The following is a 17,380-nucleotide window of genomic DNA, read 5'->3' on the forward strand; positions in this document are numbered from 1 at the left end:
TCACAAATTTAAGATTTGAAAAGAAAGCTGGGCATGGTGGCGCACGCTTGTAATCCCCGTGCTTGGGAGGCTGATCGCACAGGTTCAAAGCCAGCCTCGGCTACTTAGTGAGGCTCTCAGCAACTTAGTGAGACCCTGTTTCTACATAAAATATAAAATAGGTCTGGAAGTATAGCCCAGAGGTAGAAAGCCTCTGGGTTCTACGCCCAGTACCAAAAAAAAAAAAAAAAAAGGGATTTTAAAAGAAAAAAGAAATAAGAAATTAAAGAAAGAAAACTAATTTTATTTGCAACCTGCAAAGAATGACAGTATGAATTGGAATTTTGATGGTGCTATTTTGAGCTCTTCTTTTCTAGACCTTAATGAATGTTTGGTGTTTGCCACATGTCCCCACCAATGTATAAATATAGAAGGATCATATAAATGTGTGTGTGACCAGAATTTTCAAGAAAGAAATAATACCTGCATAGCAAAAGGTAAAATTTTTATCATTACAAATGCAATTATAATTGTATTATAAATCTTATGGGGAAATTTTTATTTTACATTTTAGCACCAGCTTGATAATATAAAATAAATATATTTTAATGCTAATTGATTTGACTAGTTGATTAGCATTTTTAAATTAAAGTTTTAATTGGTACAAAGTAATTGTATATATTTATGAGGTACAGTTTGCTAATTTGATTCATGTTTACAACATGTAATGCATTTCCTTCTTAAACATTTATTGTTTCTTTGTATTGGGAAACTTCAGATTTGTACCTCCTAGTTCTTTATAAAATATATATAATAATTTGCTATAGCCAACAAATTATTCTGCAGTGCTTTAGAACTCTGAAACTTATTCCTTCTTTCTATTTTTATTTTATTGCTCTAAAAAGTAATTTGAATTAGGATGGTTTATAATACAGATGATTGTCAAATATATGTGGTTAGTATTAAATAATCACTTTGTGTTTGAAACAGTTTGTTAGAATGGGTTAAAGTGTAAAAGCCAGAATGATAGTCAAAATATAAAATATCTTTCTTTTTGGTTTACTCTCACTTTATTTGAGAATTGATTATGTCACTCAAATAAAATGAGGATAAAGTTTAGCCTTATACGGAGGATAAAACCTGAGCAAGGATACTTAAAGTTTTAAGACAATATCTTGCAAATTCTTAACTTTAAAAAGTTAAATAACAGGAATGCATGTTGCCCTTTTGTCCATATGGATTTTAATGCTCATTTAATATAGTAACTTTAGTATTTCTGGCTATAGAATATGAGCAGATATTGGCACTAAGGTGCTTCTTACACAAGGAAAACAGCATGATTTACCGTATCACGTATAGGCAGTAAAATTACATGGGATTCAAATTTGAATATCAGCACTGTACTTTTTGAACCGTGTGGACTTGAATTTCTTAAATATTTGAACCTCAGTGCTTCATATGTAAAACAGGGGTATTTCAATTGTTTTTCACATGGTTGTTAAAAGAAATGATTAATTGTGAAAGTTTTAATATAAGCGATAGTATGTATTATTAGTGCCTATTAAATATTTAATATAAGTTTATAGTGTATATTATTAGTAGTATTTATTTACTTGCAGAGACTATATGCAGTTAAATCTCTCTTCAAATTTATATTCATATTTTAATATTTTTAGAACTCAATTTTGGGTTTTACTTTTCAGTATAAAAAAGGTATTAGCACTATATTGCAGGTGTCAAAACTGTAGGATAAAGTGTTCTACTTAATAGAGTTCTAGATAATATAGTTTATGAAACTTTAATGCAATAAAGACTAAAATTTTGTGTAATAAAAATAAAAGTGTTTCTGAAATAGGAATGTGCAGAACAATCTTCTTAAGTTTTTGTTTGCACATAAAATAACAATCACTCATGTACCATGAGCCAAGTACTCTGAAGCTTTTCAGTTTAAATTAGTACACAGCATAACATCTGAATACTGAGGCTCAAAAGATTAGAATATAGTATATTTAACTTACCAAATAGAAATTCATCTTCTTAAAAAGGACATTTTTTACAAATACCTAATTTCTTGTCATAAGGTAAGCTTCACACAGGAACAATTTACATTGATAACTATTATATGTATTTAGAAAGTGGGTATCAAAAGATACTGTATTCAGAATAGCAAGTTGTGATAATTTGAAAGTACAATCATTGCTTTTACTTTAGTTGAAATTGACTTTTTTTTTGTATTTTATTATAATAATCTCCAGGCTCTGAAGATCAAGTTCTCTACATTGCTAATGACACTGATATCCTGGGTTTTATATATCCATTCAACTACAGTGGCGATCATCAACAAATTTCTCATATTGAACATAATTCAAGAATAACAGGGATGGATGTATATTATCAAAGAGATATGATTATTTGGAGTACTCAGTTTAATCCAGGCGGAATTTTCTACAAAAGAATCCGTGGCAGAGAAAAAAGGCAAACCAACAGTGGCTCGATTGTGAGTAAATTAAAACTAAATATTTGAAGGCCATGCCTTCTGACTTGATTGTTTTGAAAATAAAATCATAATATTTAATCATAAAAATTGAGATATTCAAGCTGGGTATGGTGATGCAGGTCTGTAATCTCAGTACCTGAGAGGCTGAGACAGATGGATCACAGGTTTGAAACTACTCTCAGCAATAGCTAGACGAATCTCTGTAACATAGTGAGGCCATGTTTCAAAATAAAAATAAATAAAAGAAATAGTGCTGGGGGTATAGATTGGAGATAGGAAGCACCTGAGTTATAGTCCCAATAACACACACACACACACACACACACACACACACACACACACACAGTTGATTATTCCTTCTTAATATTCTTCCCCTATAGAAATAAAAACATATACTTATTTTTATAGAAACACATAATTTACTTTAACTGTATGCTTTTGTTTTTGTTTTAATACATGTGCCTTAGGTATATACAAATGTCTAAGACTGATATATCTAACATTTGTTGAACATTTTGGTTCACTGGGGTTCACAATACATTAATCAATATAATCCTTTGTTGTCATAAGTTGAGAACATCAAAATCACTTTCTTTACAGTACAAAATAATACAATGCAGGGAGAATTGTTTCAGTTTAAACAACATCAGACATACACTTCCATTCTAGGGCAAGAGATCAAATCAGAAGTGTAACTAATTCTTCTTTCTCCTGATAACTGTATTTCAAGGGACATCTAAAACAGAACACTATTGCTTGCTGCTATATGATGGACATGTTGATTACTGTGTTTATTCTTTTTGAGGAAAATAAACTGGAACATTTGTTTAGCTTTGAGGTTATAGAAGATCCCTTTTTGTTTTAGGGCATGTCAAGTTATTGTGTATTTTGTATTTTGAAGTAACCTGGGAGGAAAATGACAATAAACATGTATTTTTAAGAAACGTAGCCTATTTCTATACAACCAACAAGTCAAGTACTATCACAGCAGGATGTAATTGAAGCTTATATTTATAAAGAATCTAATGCACCTGTCTGAAAGTCCTCCCTACTTTTTGCACTCACATTGGCCATATAGATTGAACTACAGAAAGATAATTTCATGCAAATCTGAAACATATATCATTTTTACTCTGCAGTAGACAGCAATAAGATAGTTTTAAAAGAAGCTATATTAGCTTTTGAATTCAGGTTTAGATTAAATTGTTAGGAATACCAGAAGAACTCCAGAAAACAGAGGGGAAACCTCATCAAAGCTGAAATGGAAGGGTAGGAAACAAAGAAGGCTGAGGTTGGTTAATGGAGGAGCTACATTCCAATATGTGTAAAAGTATGAATGTAGCATGGTTATCCTGGACACTCACTGTTGGGAGGGGGAAAGGGAAGTTGGGGAGGGAGAGCACCAGTATAGTCAGAATGTATGCCATTTTCAGTATGATCCACATAAAAAATAATAAAATACAAATAAAATTGTTTTCTACTGAGAATCCCATCATTCTTGGCAAAATGTCATGTTTATAAATTTGGAGCTTCTGAGCCAAGAGTTTAGCATTATTCTCTAAGCTAAATTCTATACAAATTTCAGCCAATACTTTATTTATTTATTTATTTATTGGTGGTACTGGGGGTGGAACCCAGGGGCTTTCTACCTCCGGGCGATACTCCCAGACCTATTTTATATTTTATTTGGAAACAGGGTCTCACTAAGTTGCTGAGAGCCTCACTAAGTAACTGAGGCTGGCTTCAAACCTGTGCAACCCTCCTGTCTCAGCCTCCCAAGCGCAGGGAATACGCGCATGGGCCACCACCCCTGCTGCCAATACATTATTTTAAAAAAGAAAAATACCTGAGGGCCACACTGCTGAAAACAACTAACTAATCAACCCTGCTACCTCAAGCATTTTGTAATCTGGATATCTCAATATTATTGAATAAATTTATTCTTGCAACCCTAATTTAATGACACTGCAAATTCTAGAGTAACTTGAGAAATAGGTCTCATATCTCTGAGTCAGATTAGTCATCTGATTGTACCTTTTGGGTAAAGAATATATATGATTTCTAAAAGGTCTGTAACATATTTTATCTATCCACTTACTATCTGGAAAACTCTTATTTATTACTATTAAATTCATCTTGTGGCTGGGTGTGGTTGCTCACTCTTCTAATCCTAGCATTTGGGAGGCTGAGGCAGGAGGATCACAGTTTGCAGACAGCCTCAGCCACTACTTAGTGATCCCTTTTGCAACTCAGTGAGATTGTTTAAAAATAAAGAATAAAAAGTAGGGCTAGGGTGTTTAGCTTGGGGGTAGAATGGCCTTGGGTTTCATCCTCAGTACCACACACACAAAAATCCATCCTGTATATAAAAATTGATTTTTTGCTCTTATGCATCACTCTGCTATTTAAAGCATTTGCTTTTCTAACAATCATCAGCTAGTCATACATTAGTTTAATGAGCATGGAATCTATTTCATCTTCTGGGTTTTGACAGAATATTAAATGATATTTACTGAGACTTTCCCACTCTTTGGAAAATAGAACTCAAGATTTTTCCCTAGGCTAATTATGGCACATTGATTTCTATCTCTGCATTAACAGGCAAATGAGCAAAAAATATACAAATCAAATTATGGGTACATTAGTTATAACTTCATTTTCAATGAACCAGATTGAGGGATAGACATATGATAGCAAGATGTCTTGAAAATATATTCATAGTTACTAAAAGTATATGCTGTATTCGAATATTACTCAATCTAAACATTAACTGAAGCTCACTAAAAAGGAAGGTAATTTTCAATATGATGGCTTTTTTCTTTGAACTGCTAAGGGAATATTCTTTAGTAATCTATGAAAATGGTTGAAATTCTAATTATGATTATAAATTTAAATTTTAAATGTATAACGAGTTACTTATAGTTAGAAATGCTTATGATTTCCTAACCCTTGGGCTATACTAAATGGATAGATTTTTTCCCTTTAAGAAAATTAAATAAGTTAAAACTTAAAAGACTGACATGATCCATTTTATATGTAAAGCATAATGAGATTTCTGAATTTAAATTTTAGCATTCAGACTGAATATGGTATCATCATTAAACAATTGTGCATAACCCATAATTTCTAATAAGTAATGTTATACAGAAAAATACATATTCGCAAGCCCTATAAAGTAGATAAATGTTTGGAAAAATACAAATAAGTAAGAAAAAACAGATTCAATTTTTACCAATAAAGAACTAAATATTACCAATCAAAACAAAAACTCAGGTTCATCTGACCTATTTTATTTTATGACACGAATAACATTTCTCTTTTAGACAAAAGAGAATATTTAGGATGAGCATACTTATAATTTTACTCTAATCATCATATATATTTCTCAGAAATTTACTAGACTATTATTTCCTGAAAACCCTTTAGCAATCTCCATTTGTGTTATACTTAACATTTCAAGGCCTTTTTTTTTTTATTTTGGTACTGGGAATTGAACTCAGGAACATTCTACCTCCAAGCTACATCCACAGTCCTACTTTCTTTTTATTTTGAAATATGGTCTTGCTGACTCATGGTCATTAGAGTCTTAACTATTTGCTGAGTCTGTCCTTGAACTACAATCCTCCTGTCTCAGCCTCCCAACTACTGGGATTACAAATTTGGGCCACCACGCCAGGCCTTTGTTTCAGTTCTTCCTTAAATTCCTATTTGTAAACCTCACATACAATGTATGAATCTGTGTGTAGCAGACACATACACACAAGCACATAGGTGTGCAGGGCACCCTTGGGTAAATGTGTGTGTGTTTGTGAATACATGAGTTTCAGCAGACATTTCAAAGTCTTGTTTTAGAATATGAGCCTACATAAAACAAATGACTCTATAAGTGATAATGTTGAATGAACTATTAATCAGATTATAAAGCTATGTAAACTGAGCCAGGCAAGATTTAGTCATTCATAATCAAAAGTTAATCTGAAACCTCCTGAATATGAGTTTCAGGGTTGAGTTCTCAGGATACAATAGTATAGAACAAATAGAATGTCACTTTCACTAAGTCAATATTTTGGAAAAACCCAAAAAGTTAACATATAAATGAAAAAATATAAAAAAATTCTAGTTTTGAAAAATGTGTTTAAATAAATCATTAACAAAAAACATAATCACAAATGTAAGTCTTTTTATAGGATGATGAGTAAAAGTCTATTTGAAGAGAGAAAATTTGATCTAAGAGATGGCAAAGAAGCAATGTTATCTTATCTAAGATAGTGATTCTTAGATAAAAGATAAAGACAATGATTCTTCTTTCAAAGTGGAGGATGGCTTCAGGAGAGGAAAGCTTGGAAAAGGAGGGCCACAGAGGAGGCGCTGTGATCCACGTTATAGATCTTGTCAGCTTGCACTTCTGTAGTCTTAAAGGGAAAGGGAAACCGTGTGTGGGGATTTATCTGAAAAAGTTTGCTAATAAAGCATATGTGGAATTGAAGATAGAAAAACCTTCTGACTGATACAGAAGTTTATGGATTTCACAACCTGAAGGATTCTGATAATGATAAACTCCAGGATTCTTTTCAGTCATAACAAGTAGGAGATACACATGAGATATGAAATAGCCAGTGATGTAATTAGGCTGGATCTTATCTCTCTGGTCACATTAAAGCATAGAAGAATGGAGGTCATGTTTAAAAGCATGAAGGGATATTAGATTAACAGTAGTAATAAAGTAGAGACAGACTGAAGTAAAGCTCTAAAATGAGATCAAAATGAAGACAAGGAGAGGCCAGCACCTTAAGAGAAAACAGAACATGAAGTCACAGACCCTGCGAGAGGAAAGTATCCTAAGAAAGAGATTGTCTCCAAACAACAAGGGACTTCTAAAAATCAAGGAAGTCAGGCAAGGAAGTGTTCAATAAGTTTTATGACCCAGAATCATTAAAGATCTTGAAATAATTTTAAGATACTAGAAAATACCTCAGAGAACACATGGGGACTTTATAGCATTTTTTTAACTGGAGCTGATCTCTTGTCCTAGGGACATTTGGTTATGTCTCCACAGATTTTTTATTTCTTCAACTAATAGAATGCTATAGGCTCCAAGTGTGTAGGTCCAGAGATGGTTTGGAACATATTGCTTAGGCTTTTCCTCCACAACAAAAATTATCCTGGCCAAATGTCGATGGTACTAGAGTCTAGAGACTCTTCTCTAAATAGAAGTAATATATCAATCTTTCTAGTGCAGCTTTAAGTAGATTATTTTGCTTGTTATACCGTTTTATATAACAATAAACATAAAAGAAAATGGTTCTTAGATGAAGTTTTTGGACATTCAAAAGTTAAGTAAGTAAGTAGTTTAATCATTCATATCTACTCATTAATTTATTCATTTTTGTTGTTCTTGGATTTGAACCCAGGGGCATTCTACATCTGAGCACCAAGATTTTTTATATTTTGTTTTGAAATATATTTTTATATTTTGTTTCATTAAGTTGGTGAAACTGGCCTTGAATGTAAAATCCTTTTGTCTAAATTACCTGAATTCTGCCGGACGTGGTGGTGCACGCTTTTAATCCTCGCACTTGGGAGGTGGAGACAGGAGGATCACGCAGGTTCCAAGCCAGCCGCTCTGGCTTAAGAGACACTGTTTCCAAATAAAAATATAAAATATGTCTGGGATTGTAGGGGAGGTATAAAGGTTTCCAGGAACCCCAGTACCACCAAATAATAATAATAATAATAATAATAATAATAATAATAATAATAATAAATTACCTGAATTCTGAGATTACAGGGGTGATCTACCAAGCCAGGCTACCAATATATCTCTTCTTTTATTGGTGACAGAAAGACTCTTGTTTTCTTTCCCTCTCAGTGTCTCTTGTTAGCTTCTTTTCTTCTTCCTTCTTAAAACTGTAATATCCCTGGGATACATTTCTTTTTCTTTTCTCTTTCCTTCTGTCTTTACTAAATTCAAGTTTCATGGTTCAACATAAATTCAAGTGCTTATAATTACCCAACTGATATTAGCCTCTGTCTACTTACTTAAATTTTGACTGCCTAAAAATTTCCCAAAGTTCATTTAGCCTCAAATAAACTTCTCATATGAACCCCAAATTTGCTTCCTTAATCTTATTTAATGTCAATTCTTTTCTCCTTCTGCTTGAAGTAAAATATCTAAAAGGCATTGTTGATTCCTCTCCTCCTCATAGCCAATGAATCTGGCTATTTGTTGAGTTGGTTTCTTTATGAGATTGAAATGATGTCAGGAAGTGGATAGTAGACTGAGTTAAGAGGGTTACAGGTTTCAGGCCAGCCTCAGCAATTTAGCAGGACTTTGTTTTAAAATAAAATAAATAAAAGACTGGGGGTGTATGTTAGAGGTAGGATGCCCCTAGGTTTGTCAGGACAAAAGAAACAAACAAACAACAACAACAAAAGAAAAATAAGTTGGCAGTAAATGAAGAGAAAGAACAAAAATGTAGTCATAGGAACCTTCAGGGGAGAGTATCTTCAGGCAGAAATTGGGGTCATATCCAAAAAATGAGATATGATTGAAAAGCACCTAGTTTTGAACCACCTTCATTTTCCTTTCGAGATTGGTTCAGTTGTCTCCAAACCAATTGTGGTGCATTTCTTGTCACATACCACACAGCAGCCTGAATGATCCTTCTAAAACATAAATTGGATCACATCACACTTATGATAAAAAAATATCCTGTGTCTTTTCACCTTGCAAAAGACAAAGGCCTCCCAATGTCTTCAGAGGCAGAACATGATCAGGTCTCCTGTTATTTTCTACTTAATCTTCCATTCCTGTCCCCTTTACTCACTTTTCTCTAGGGCGTCTATGCTATTTTACAGCCTATCAGTGCCGGCCTATATAAGGCCTTTCCTGAAATCTTATTTTTACCTAAAACAGTCATTACTTAATACATGACTTAATAATGACTTAATACATTACTTACTACATGACTTAATACTTCAATTCCTTTAAAATCTTTCCCAGATATCACCATCTGATAATAAAACATTGTTAATTGCAATCTATTTCTGCTTCCTATCCTAGATTAAACCTTAATATGCCGCCCTTCTTTTTATTTCCATGATGCTTATCTTTGCCAATCTGATATAGAAAATATTCATTTATTATGCTGATTATCCATTGCCTACTTCACCGTTCTATACAGAGGTTCCAAGATGGCAGGAAGTTTTGCTGTTTTGGTCAATTCTGTAATGTTAACATCTTGAACAGTGTCCATCAAATGCTAGACACAGCCAGGTAGGGTGGTACATACTTATAATCACAATACTTGGAAGACTGAGAAAGGAGGATCAAGGGTTTAAGGCCAACCTCAGAAACTTAGAAAGACACTGTAACAAAATAAATAAAATATAAAAAAAAAAAAACTCATGGTGTAGCTCAAAGATAGAATGTTCATGGGTTCAATCCCAAGTACCAATAAACAACAAAAAAGAAATGATAGGTACCTAATTTTAAAAAAAATTATGTGAGCACTTGGTGTTATGAATTTTCCTCTTACTACTGCCTTCAAAGTGTCCCAGAGGTTTTGATGTGTAGCATCTCTATTTTTTTTATTTCTAGAAATTTCTTGATTTCACTCTTACTTTTTCTATGACCCATTCTTCATTCAGCAGTGTAGTGTTCAGTCTCCACATGTTTATGTGGTTTCTCTGGTTCTTCTTATAATTGATTTCTAGTTTCATTCTATTATGGTCTGAAAAGACACAGAGAATGTGATCTATTTTGGAAAAGGTTTCGTGAGAAGCTGAGAAAAATATGAACTCTGCTGTAGGTGGGTGTAATATTATTTTCATTTGTTTGGTGATGCTCTTGAGGTCTGGGGCATCTTTACTGACCTTTTGTCTAGAATATCAGTCTCATGGTGTGAGACAGGTATTAAAGCCTCTCAGTATTATTGTATTGGAATATATGTGTGATTTAATGTAACAAAGAGTTTCTTTTATGAAAGTAGCTGCACCTATGTTTGGGGTATAAATGCTGATTATGATTATTTCCTCTTGCTGGATTGTTCCTTTTACCAGTAAAAAAAATGACCTGTTTTGTCTCTTCTAATAAGATTAGGAGCCACAAATTAACTTATATTTGTTATATAAATCAATAGTATATTTACCCCAAATATTAATTAAATTTGTTATGTGCCATGGAAATTCTATAAACTGTAATAATTAGGCAACTTTTATTTCAAATTCAATATTTGAATATATGCTTATAAAATTATTATGAACAGTTTATAATATAAAATGTGAAAATGATTTTTGATAAATGTATTTACTTAAAATACACAGCCCTGTTAAAGAGTAATTAATTTATTTTATAGTACACAGTTATTTTTCAAGTAATTTACATACAGGTCAATTGGCATTTGAATAGGTTGATTAATTTGCATTTGTCATATATAAACTATACTTATTCAAATATATATATAACATTTACTTACAATTTAAAAAAGTTTTGGCCATGACCACAATCAAAATAATACCATATCCACAATGTCCAATTTTATTCCTATGTAATAAATTTCTTTATTCCCTTACCTTATATATAAAAAAGCAGAGATGTGTTTTCTGTCATTATAGACTAGTTGATAAAAAAGTAATATATATATTTTTTCTGTTCTCTTTTGTTCAGTTCAATGATTGTGAGTTTCAGCCATATTATTGCATATATCTGTAAAGCATTTTTTTCTTAACTGATTTGGAAACTATTATATGGACATATCATTAATTATTTACCTACTTATTTTTTATGAATTTGCATACCTGTATAGTACTAATTTTGATCCAAAGTAAAATCATATAAAATTTTTTGTGCAATTTAATTTGTTTACCAAAAATTGTAAAGATCTTATTATATCATTGAATTTATGTCAGTATTTTGGTTATGGCTCTTATCATATAGATATATAGTACTTTTTTTATGTATACACTGAGAAATATCTTTTTTTGTTTTGTTATTGAAAATAATGTTTTAATTTTTATCTTTAAACACAAGCCTAACACTGGCCAGTATAGACCTTACTTACACTTAATGAAAATTATATTAAAGAATAGTCAAACTGAATCTTGAATAAGAACTCTGTGTGTGTGTGTGTGTGTGTGTGTGTTACTGGGGATTGAATCTGGAAGCTTTCTATCTCCAAGCTACACCTAGCCCTATTTTATTTTTATTTGGAAATAAGATATGGTTAGGTTGATGAGTCTCACTATTTGCTGAGGCTGTCATCAAATGAGATTCTTTTATCTAAGCTTCCAAAGTATTGGGATTATAGAAGTGTGTCACCATGTCTGGCAAATCTGTACTTTTAGATCACTTTTATAAATACTTCATAAATCTTTTAAATTAATCAGCTGTATAGGTATCTGCACTTTTCCTGCACATGCTTATAATCCTAGCATTTGGGAGACTGAGACAGGAGGATCATGGTTTGTGACCAGCCTCAGCTACTTAGTGAGGACATTTGCAACTCAATAAGACCCTGTTTCAAAAAAATAATAATAATAATAATAATAAATAGGGCTGGGGGTGTAGCTCAGAGGTAGAATGCCCCTGGGTTCAATTTCCAGTATAGAAAAAACAAACCAAAATTCTAGTTCTAGTGATTTTTATCTCTCAGCTACACTCTCCTTTTGTTAATGTGCTTTTATTGTGCTTTACAGTCTCACATAATATAAATCATGTTGGCAATAACATACATGCAGCACAGCACTCAGTGTTCTCCCCCACCTTCCCCATTTCCCCCTTCCAAATACAGAGTACTAAAACTGACATTAGTATATTCACATATGTACATAGAGTTGATGATAGTATTTTTATTAATGAAACTCAATCTTCCTCCCCTTCCTTTAGACCACCTCCCTGGCTCTACTGAGGTTTCTCCTTCATTATCTGGATTCTCTCTCATATCCCAGGACTCTCTAGCTTGTACATATTAGAGAAAATGAATGATCCTTCAGTATGTGTGATTGGCTAACCTCATTTAACATAATGTTTTTCAGGCCTTTTCATTTTCTTGCAAATGACATAATCTTCTTCTATATTGCTGAGCAGAATTGTGTGTATTTCTCATAATTTTTTTGTGGTACTGGAGATTGAACCCAGGGGTATTCTACCCATTTTATATTTTGAAACAGGGTCTCACTGAGTGGTGGAAAGCTCAGTAAGTAGCTGAGGCTGGCAGCCTCCCAACTACTGGGATTACAAGCATGAGCCACCACTCCTAGCTTTTCCCATATTTTTTTTTAACCCGTTCATCTGTTGATCAGCACTTAGATTGGTTTCATAGTTTGGATATTGTGAATTTTGCTACTATGAACATAAGCATGTATATATTGCTGTAGTTCTCTGGTTTCAACTTCTTTGGAAAGATACCCAGAAGTGATATTACCAGATCATATGATGGATCCATTCCCAGTCTTCTGAGGAATCTTCACACTAATCTACATAGCAGCTGAACTAGTTTTCAATTCCACCAAAAATGTTGAAGAGTTCCTATTTATCCATATACTTGCCAACATTTATTATTTAACATTTGGATGATTGCCATTCTGATTGGGGTTAAATGGAATCTCAGTGTAGTTTTGATTTGCATTTCCCTGATTGCTAATGATGTTGAACATTTTTTCATGTATCTATTGGCCATTTTGATCTCTTTTTTGTAAAGTGTCAATTCAATTAAGTTGCCCACTTCTTGATTGTATTATATAATTTTTTAGTGTAAAGTCTCTTAAGTTCTTTTATTTTCTGATATTAGTACTCTGTCAGAGGGATAGCTGGCAAAAATCTTCTCCCATTCTGTGGGCTTTTTCTTTAGAGTCTTGATGGTTTCCTTTGATGAGCAGAAAATTTTCAGTTTAATGCCATCCACTTATTAATGCTTGTTTTAATTTTATGACCTTTGGGGGTCTTGTTGAGAAAGCTTCTACTTGTACCTATATATTGGAGTGTTGAACCTATACCCTTCTCAACTAAGTCAAGATGGATCAAAGATCTGGAAGTTAAATGAGAGACTCTCCTTTTTAATATTTTTTATTTGAAACAGGGGCTCACTAGTTTGCTAAGAATCTTGCTAAGTTGTTAAGGCTGATCTTGAACCTGAAATCCCCCTGTCTCAGCCTCACAAGCACTGGAATTTCAGGCATGTGGTAAGTGTAACATTTTCTATAAGACAGTATTATGCATTACATTTTTATTGAAATTATTGAACTTTTGTAAGATATGCACAGATATAAATACAAATATGTACATAAACACTACTTCAAGTGGTTGTACTTTGTTCCCAATATTTTTGTCATTGATAGGATTCACTTTTTATACAGTATCATCTGATCTTCATTTCTGTTATAACTTCTGGATGCCATACCATATTTATTATGATCTTAAATACAACATATTGAAATAGTCCCTCTTCTTTATTTTAATACTTCTTTTAATTCTTTTTTATGGTACTGGGGGTGGAACAAGGGGCATTCCACTTCTAAGCTACAACTCTAGCCCTATTTTATTCTTTAATTTTAAACAGAGTTTCATTAAGTTGCCCAGGGCCTCACTAAGTAGCTGAGACTGGCTGTGAACCTGTGATCTTCCTGTCTTATCTTCCCAAATATTGGAATTAAAAGCATGTGCCATCATGCTGGGCCTTCTTTTACTTCTTTATCTTAATATTTATATTTCTATTACAAATGTAAATCTGTATGAGCTTTTGTGTGGCGATTAAACTTCCACCTTAAATATTTATGTCTTTCAGTTCTAGAGTGATTAAGTATGCATCTCTATTGCTCTATGTTACTAAAATCTAAAAAATATATAGGTACATATGGAGTTTCCACTTTATTCATCTTCTTTTTGTGAATCTGTATAGTATTAACAGAATTTTTATATTATCATAGTATATTTTATATCATATGACAAATTCCACAAAACCATTTCCTCATTTTATTTTTCTTGTATTCCAGGGGTTTTTAGTATATCAAACATCATTAATAGTACCTAAATAGTAAATATTTTTATAACCAGAATAAAATATGATTTTTCCACAAAAGTTTAATTTCAGAAATCACTTTTTTTGCTATAGCAAATAGTATATATTGGCCAACAGAAAGCTGTGGGTATATATTTTTCTCTCAAAGTTTTAAATAATGAAGTTGTCAAATATATACAATGAGAAATGAAAGAACCAGAATGAATTCTATGTGAGATAATGAATTCATAAGTAAATATTTATATAATCCTTATATAAATATTTATGACCCACGTTGGTGTTTTTCGGGCTGCATAGTGCTGAAGTATTACTGTAATGTTTCTCTCCAGTTACAGTTTCCATTAATTAGCGTGTTGAAAACTTGTAGATTGTACCAGAAACTTCTTTTCTTATAATGATATATTAAAGTACCTCTTAATATGAACTGATATTCTGAAGCTTTCTACCCCAGTGAAATATTACCAGTTGGCCTTATAATTAATAATTTGGTAGAATGAAGGTAAAATGGTCTCTCTCATACTGCTCATAGGCCTAAAAGCCATGTTATTTCCCTGAATAACTATTCAATATCAAAGCATTTTCATTATAGTATATGCCAGAAAAATAAAATTAACAAAAATAATTTTAAATGCATTATTTTCATATTACCAATCATATTCAATTTTAAGTATAAAAGCAATTTATAAACACTCAAAAATATTCAAATAGAAAAATGTGTATCGAGTGAAAAAAGTGACTCTTTCATCTCCACAATCTCAGTATCTCAGAGTTAAAATCTTGTGTGCTGGGGATTGAACTCAGATTTTAGCACATTATAGGCAAGTGCTCCACCCCTGAGCTACACCTCCATCCCTTTTTATTTTAAGACAGCATCTCTCTCAGATTCCATATCTGCCCTGAACTTGTGATCTTCCTGCCTCAAATTCCTTAAGCAGCTGGGTTTATAGGTTTGTAACCACTGATTCTCTTAAAATGTTTTATAACTAGAGAAATTCTGTTAAGAAAAAGGCAGAATTTCTGTGCTCTAAATGCTTGAACTACCTTTCCATGGGAGATATCTCTTTCTCTCTCTCTCTCTCTCTCTCTCTCTCTCTCTCTCTCTCTCTCTCTCTCTCTCTCTCCAAATGTCTCAAGTGATTTATATCTTTAGTTTACTGAAACTGAAATTGTGACTGATACTATACAATTCACAACTATACAAGATTTGTAATTTAACATAGTAATCTCTAATTTGCTTATAATCAAGCTGTCATTTTTTTTCTAAAAGATTTAAGGACTGTATTCATTTGACTAATATATCTCCACAGAGAATAATGCCTCAGGCCCAAAATTTTTGCATATGTAGTTAGAGTGCTTTTTAGAGAAGAGACCATCTGTCAGAAGAAAACATTCAAATTTGTCTTCTGCTTTGTGCAACAATATGAAAGGTGCTCTTTGCTGTGAGATAACCACATGCTTCCTCTGTCTCTTAAACATAACATATTTCAGCCTTGCAAGATGGTCCATGCCTGTAATCTCCATACTTTGGGAGCTGAGACAAGAAGATCAAAAGTTCAAAGTCAACCTCAGCAACTTAACAAGGCACACAGCAACTTAGTGAGACTGTTTCAACAGAATAAAAATAAAATAAAATAGGGCTAGGGTATATCTCAGAGGTCAAACACCCCTGAGTTCAATCCTTATTACTACCAAAGACCAAAATCCAAAAATTAAACATAATTCATTTTGCGAGAGTGGCTAGCTCATTGGCCTCTCTGACAAGTGAACTAGCCAAAGAGAGTTTTATATTCGCTTTTGCTTTCCAGTCTGATGTGTTTGCTTGTTTTATTTCCAGGCCCACTGAGACCTAATTAATGCCTTAAGCTTTTCTGCTCTGTATTCTCATATGACTCTCCATCTTCACTCTCCATATCCTAGTATTTTCCCCCCACTTCTTTTATTTACCAGATCAATTTGGTACCTCTTCATAAATTTTCTGTTGATTATATCAAGGTTCTGTCAGAACTTGTGCTTCTCACTTCAGCCAAGATCTGTTCATTCACTTGTATAAGGTTGATCGTATTCACAAGACTAGTGACGCTGTGAGGAGTAGAGGAGAATGATTCCATTCTTGAGCAACTCATTCCAAAGGGTGACTTCCCAATGTGGAAACAGATTCCTCGAGATTAGGACCCTACTGTTACCACCTTCTTCTGGTGGTAGTGGATGGACTGCCTGCCTGCCTGCCTGCCTGCCTTCTTTCCCTCCTTCCTTCCTTCCTTCCTTCCTTCCTTCCTTCCTTCCTTCCTTCCTTCCTTCCCTCCTTCCTTCTTTTTTTTCCTGCTGTCTTTAGTGTTGAGGATCAATGTATGTTCAGTGTACAGTAAGTCACTGAAGATGAACACCTGGTAACATATTCACCTTGCTAACAGTATTCCCTGTGAATCATATTGTCACTGATGATTCCGTAACTTTAGGTTAAAGTAATTAGACATGACTGCCCTTTACCCTATAGTCTAATTCCTTTAATTGTTACTGGAATGAGAGTTGATTCCTTGATCCAGGGAACAAAAAATAGATGAATACATTTAAATAAATCTCCAAATTATCAGAGTATTTTTTCTGCTTCACATAAAAGATGTTTCTCTTTTTTTAACTCCATGTCCCTTAGACTAAAAATGAAACCTAAATTTTATTTATCCTTAAGGAATTTACTCATTAATAGTCTTTAACAGTCCAATAACTTGAAAATAAAAGTATAACTGAATTAAATTTCTGAGTGCTCAATAAGCATGAAAAATTTAGTCTTCATTGTCATTGATCTGGGTATAGGAAAATATGTGTAAATCTATATGTATGTGCATATATATATATATATGTGTGTGTGTGTGTGTATACATATATATAT

At 32.8% G+C, this 17,380-nt stretch overlaps 1 protein-coding gene across 1 annotated transcript in view; it reads left to right on the plus strand.

Moving 5' to 3' along the window:
* The window catches only part of LRP1B (LDL receptor related protein 1B), a 1,956,425-nt gene that overhangs the window by 1,825,206 nt on the left and 113,839 nt on the right, over positions 1-17,380 (plus strand). Inside the window, exons 76-77 of the mRNA XM_080689945.1 lie at positions 357-476; positions 2,235-2,476. Of these exons, the coding sequence (XP_080546071.1) occupies positions 357-476; positions 2,235-2,476 (362 nt within the window). The remainder of the gene's footprint in view (positions 1-356; positions 477-2,234; positions 2,477-17,380) is intronic.

This window comes from Muscardinus avellanarius (genome assembly GCF_963383645.1).
Source record: "Muscardinus avellanarius genome assembly, chromosome: 2".
Classification (NCBI taxonomy): Eukaryota; Metazoa; Chordata; class Mammalia; order Rodentia; family Gliridae; genus Muscardinus; species Muscardinus avellanarius.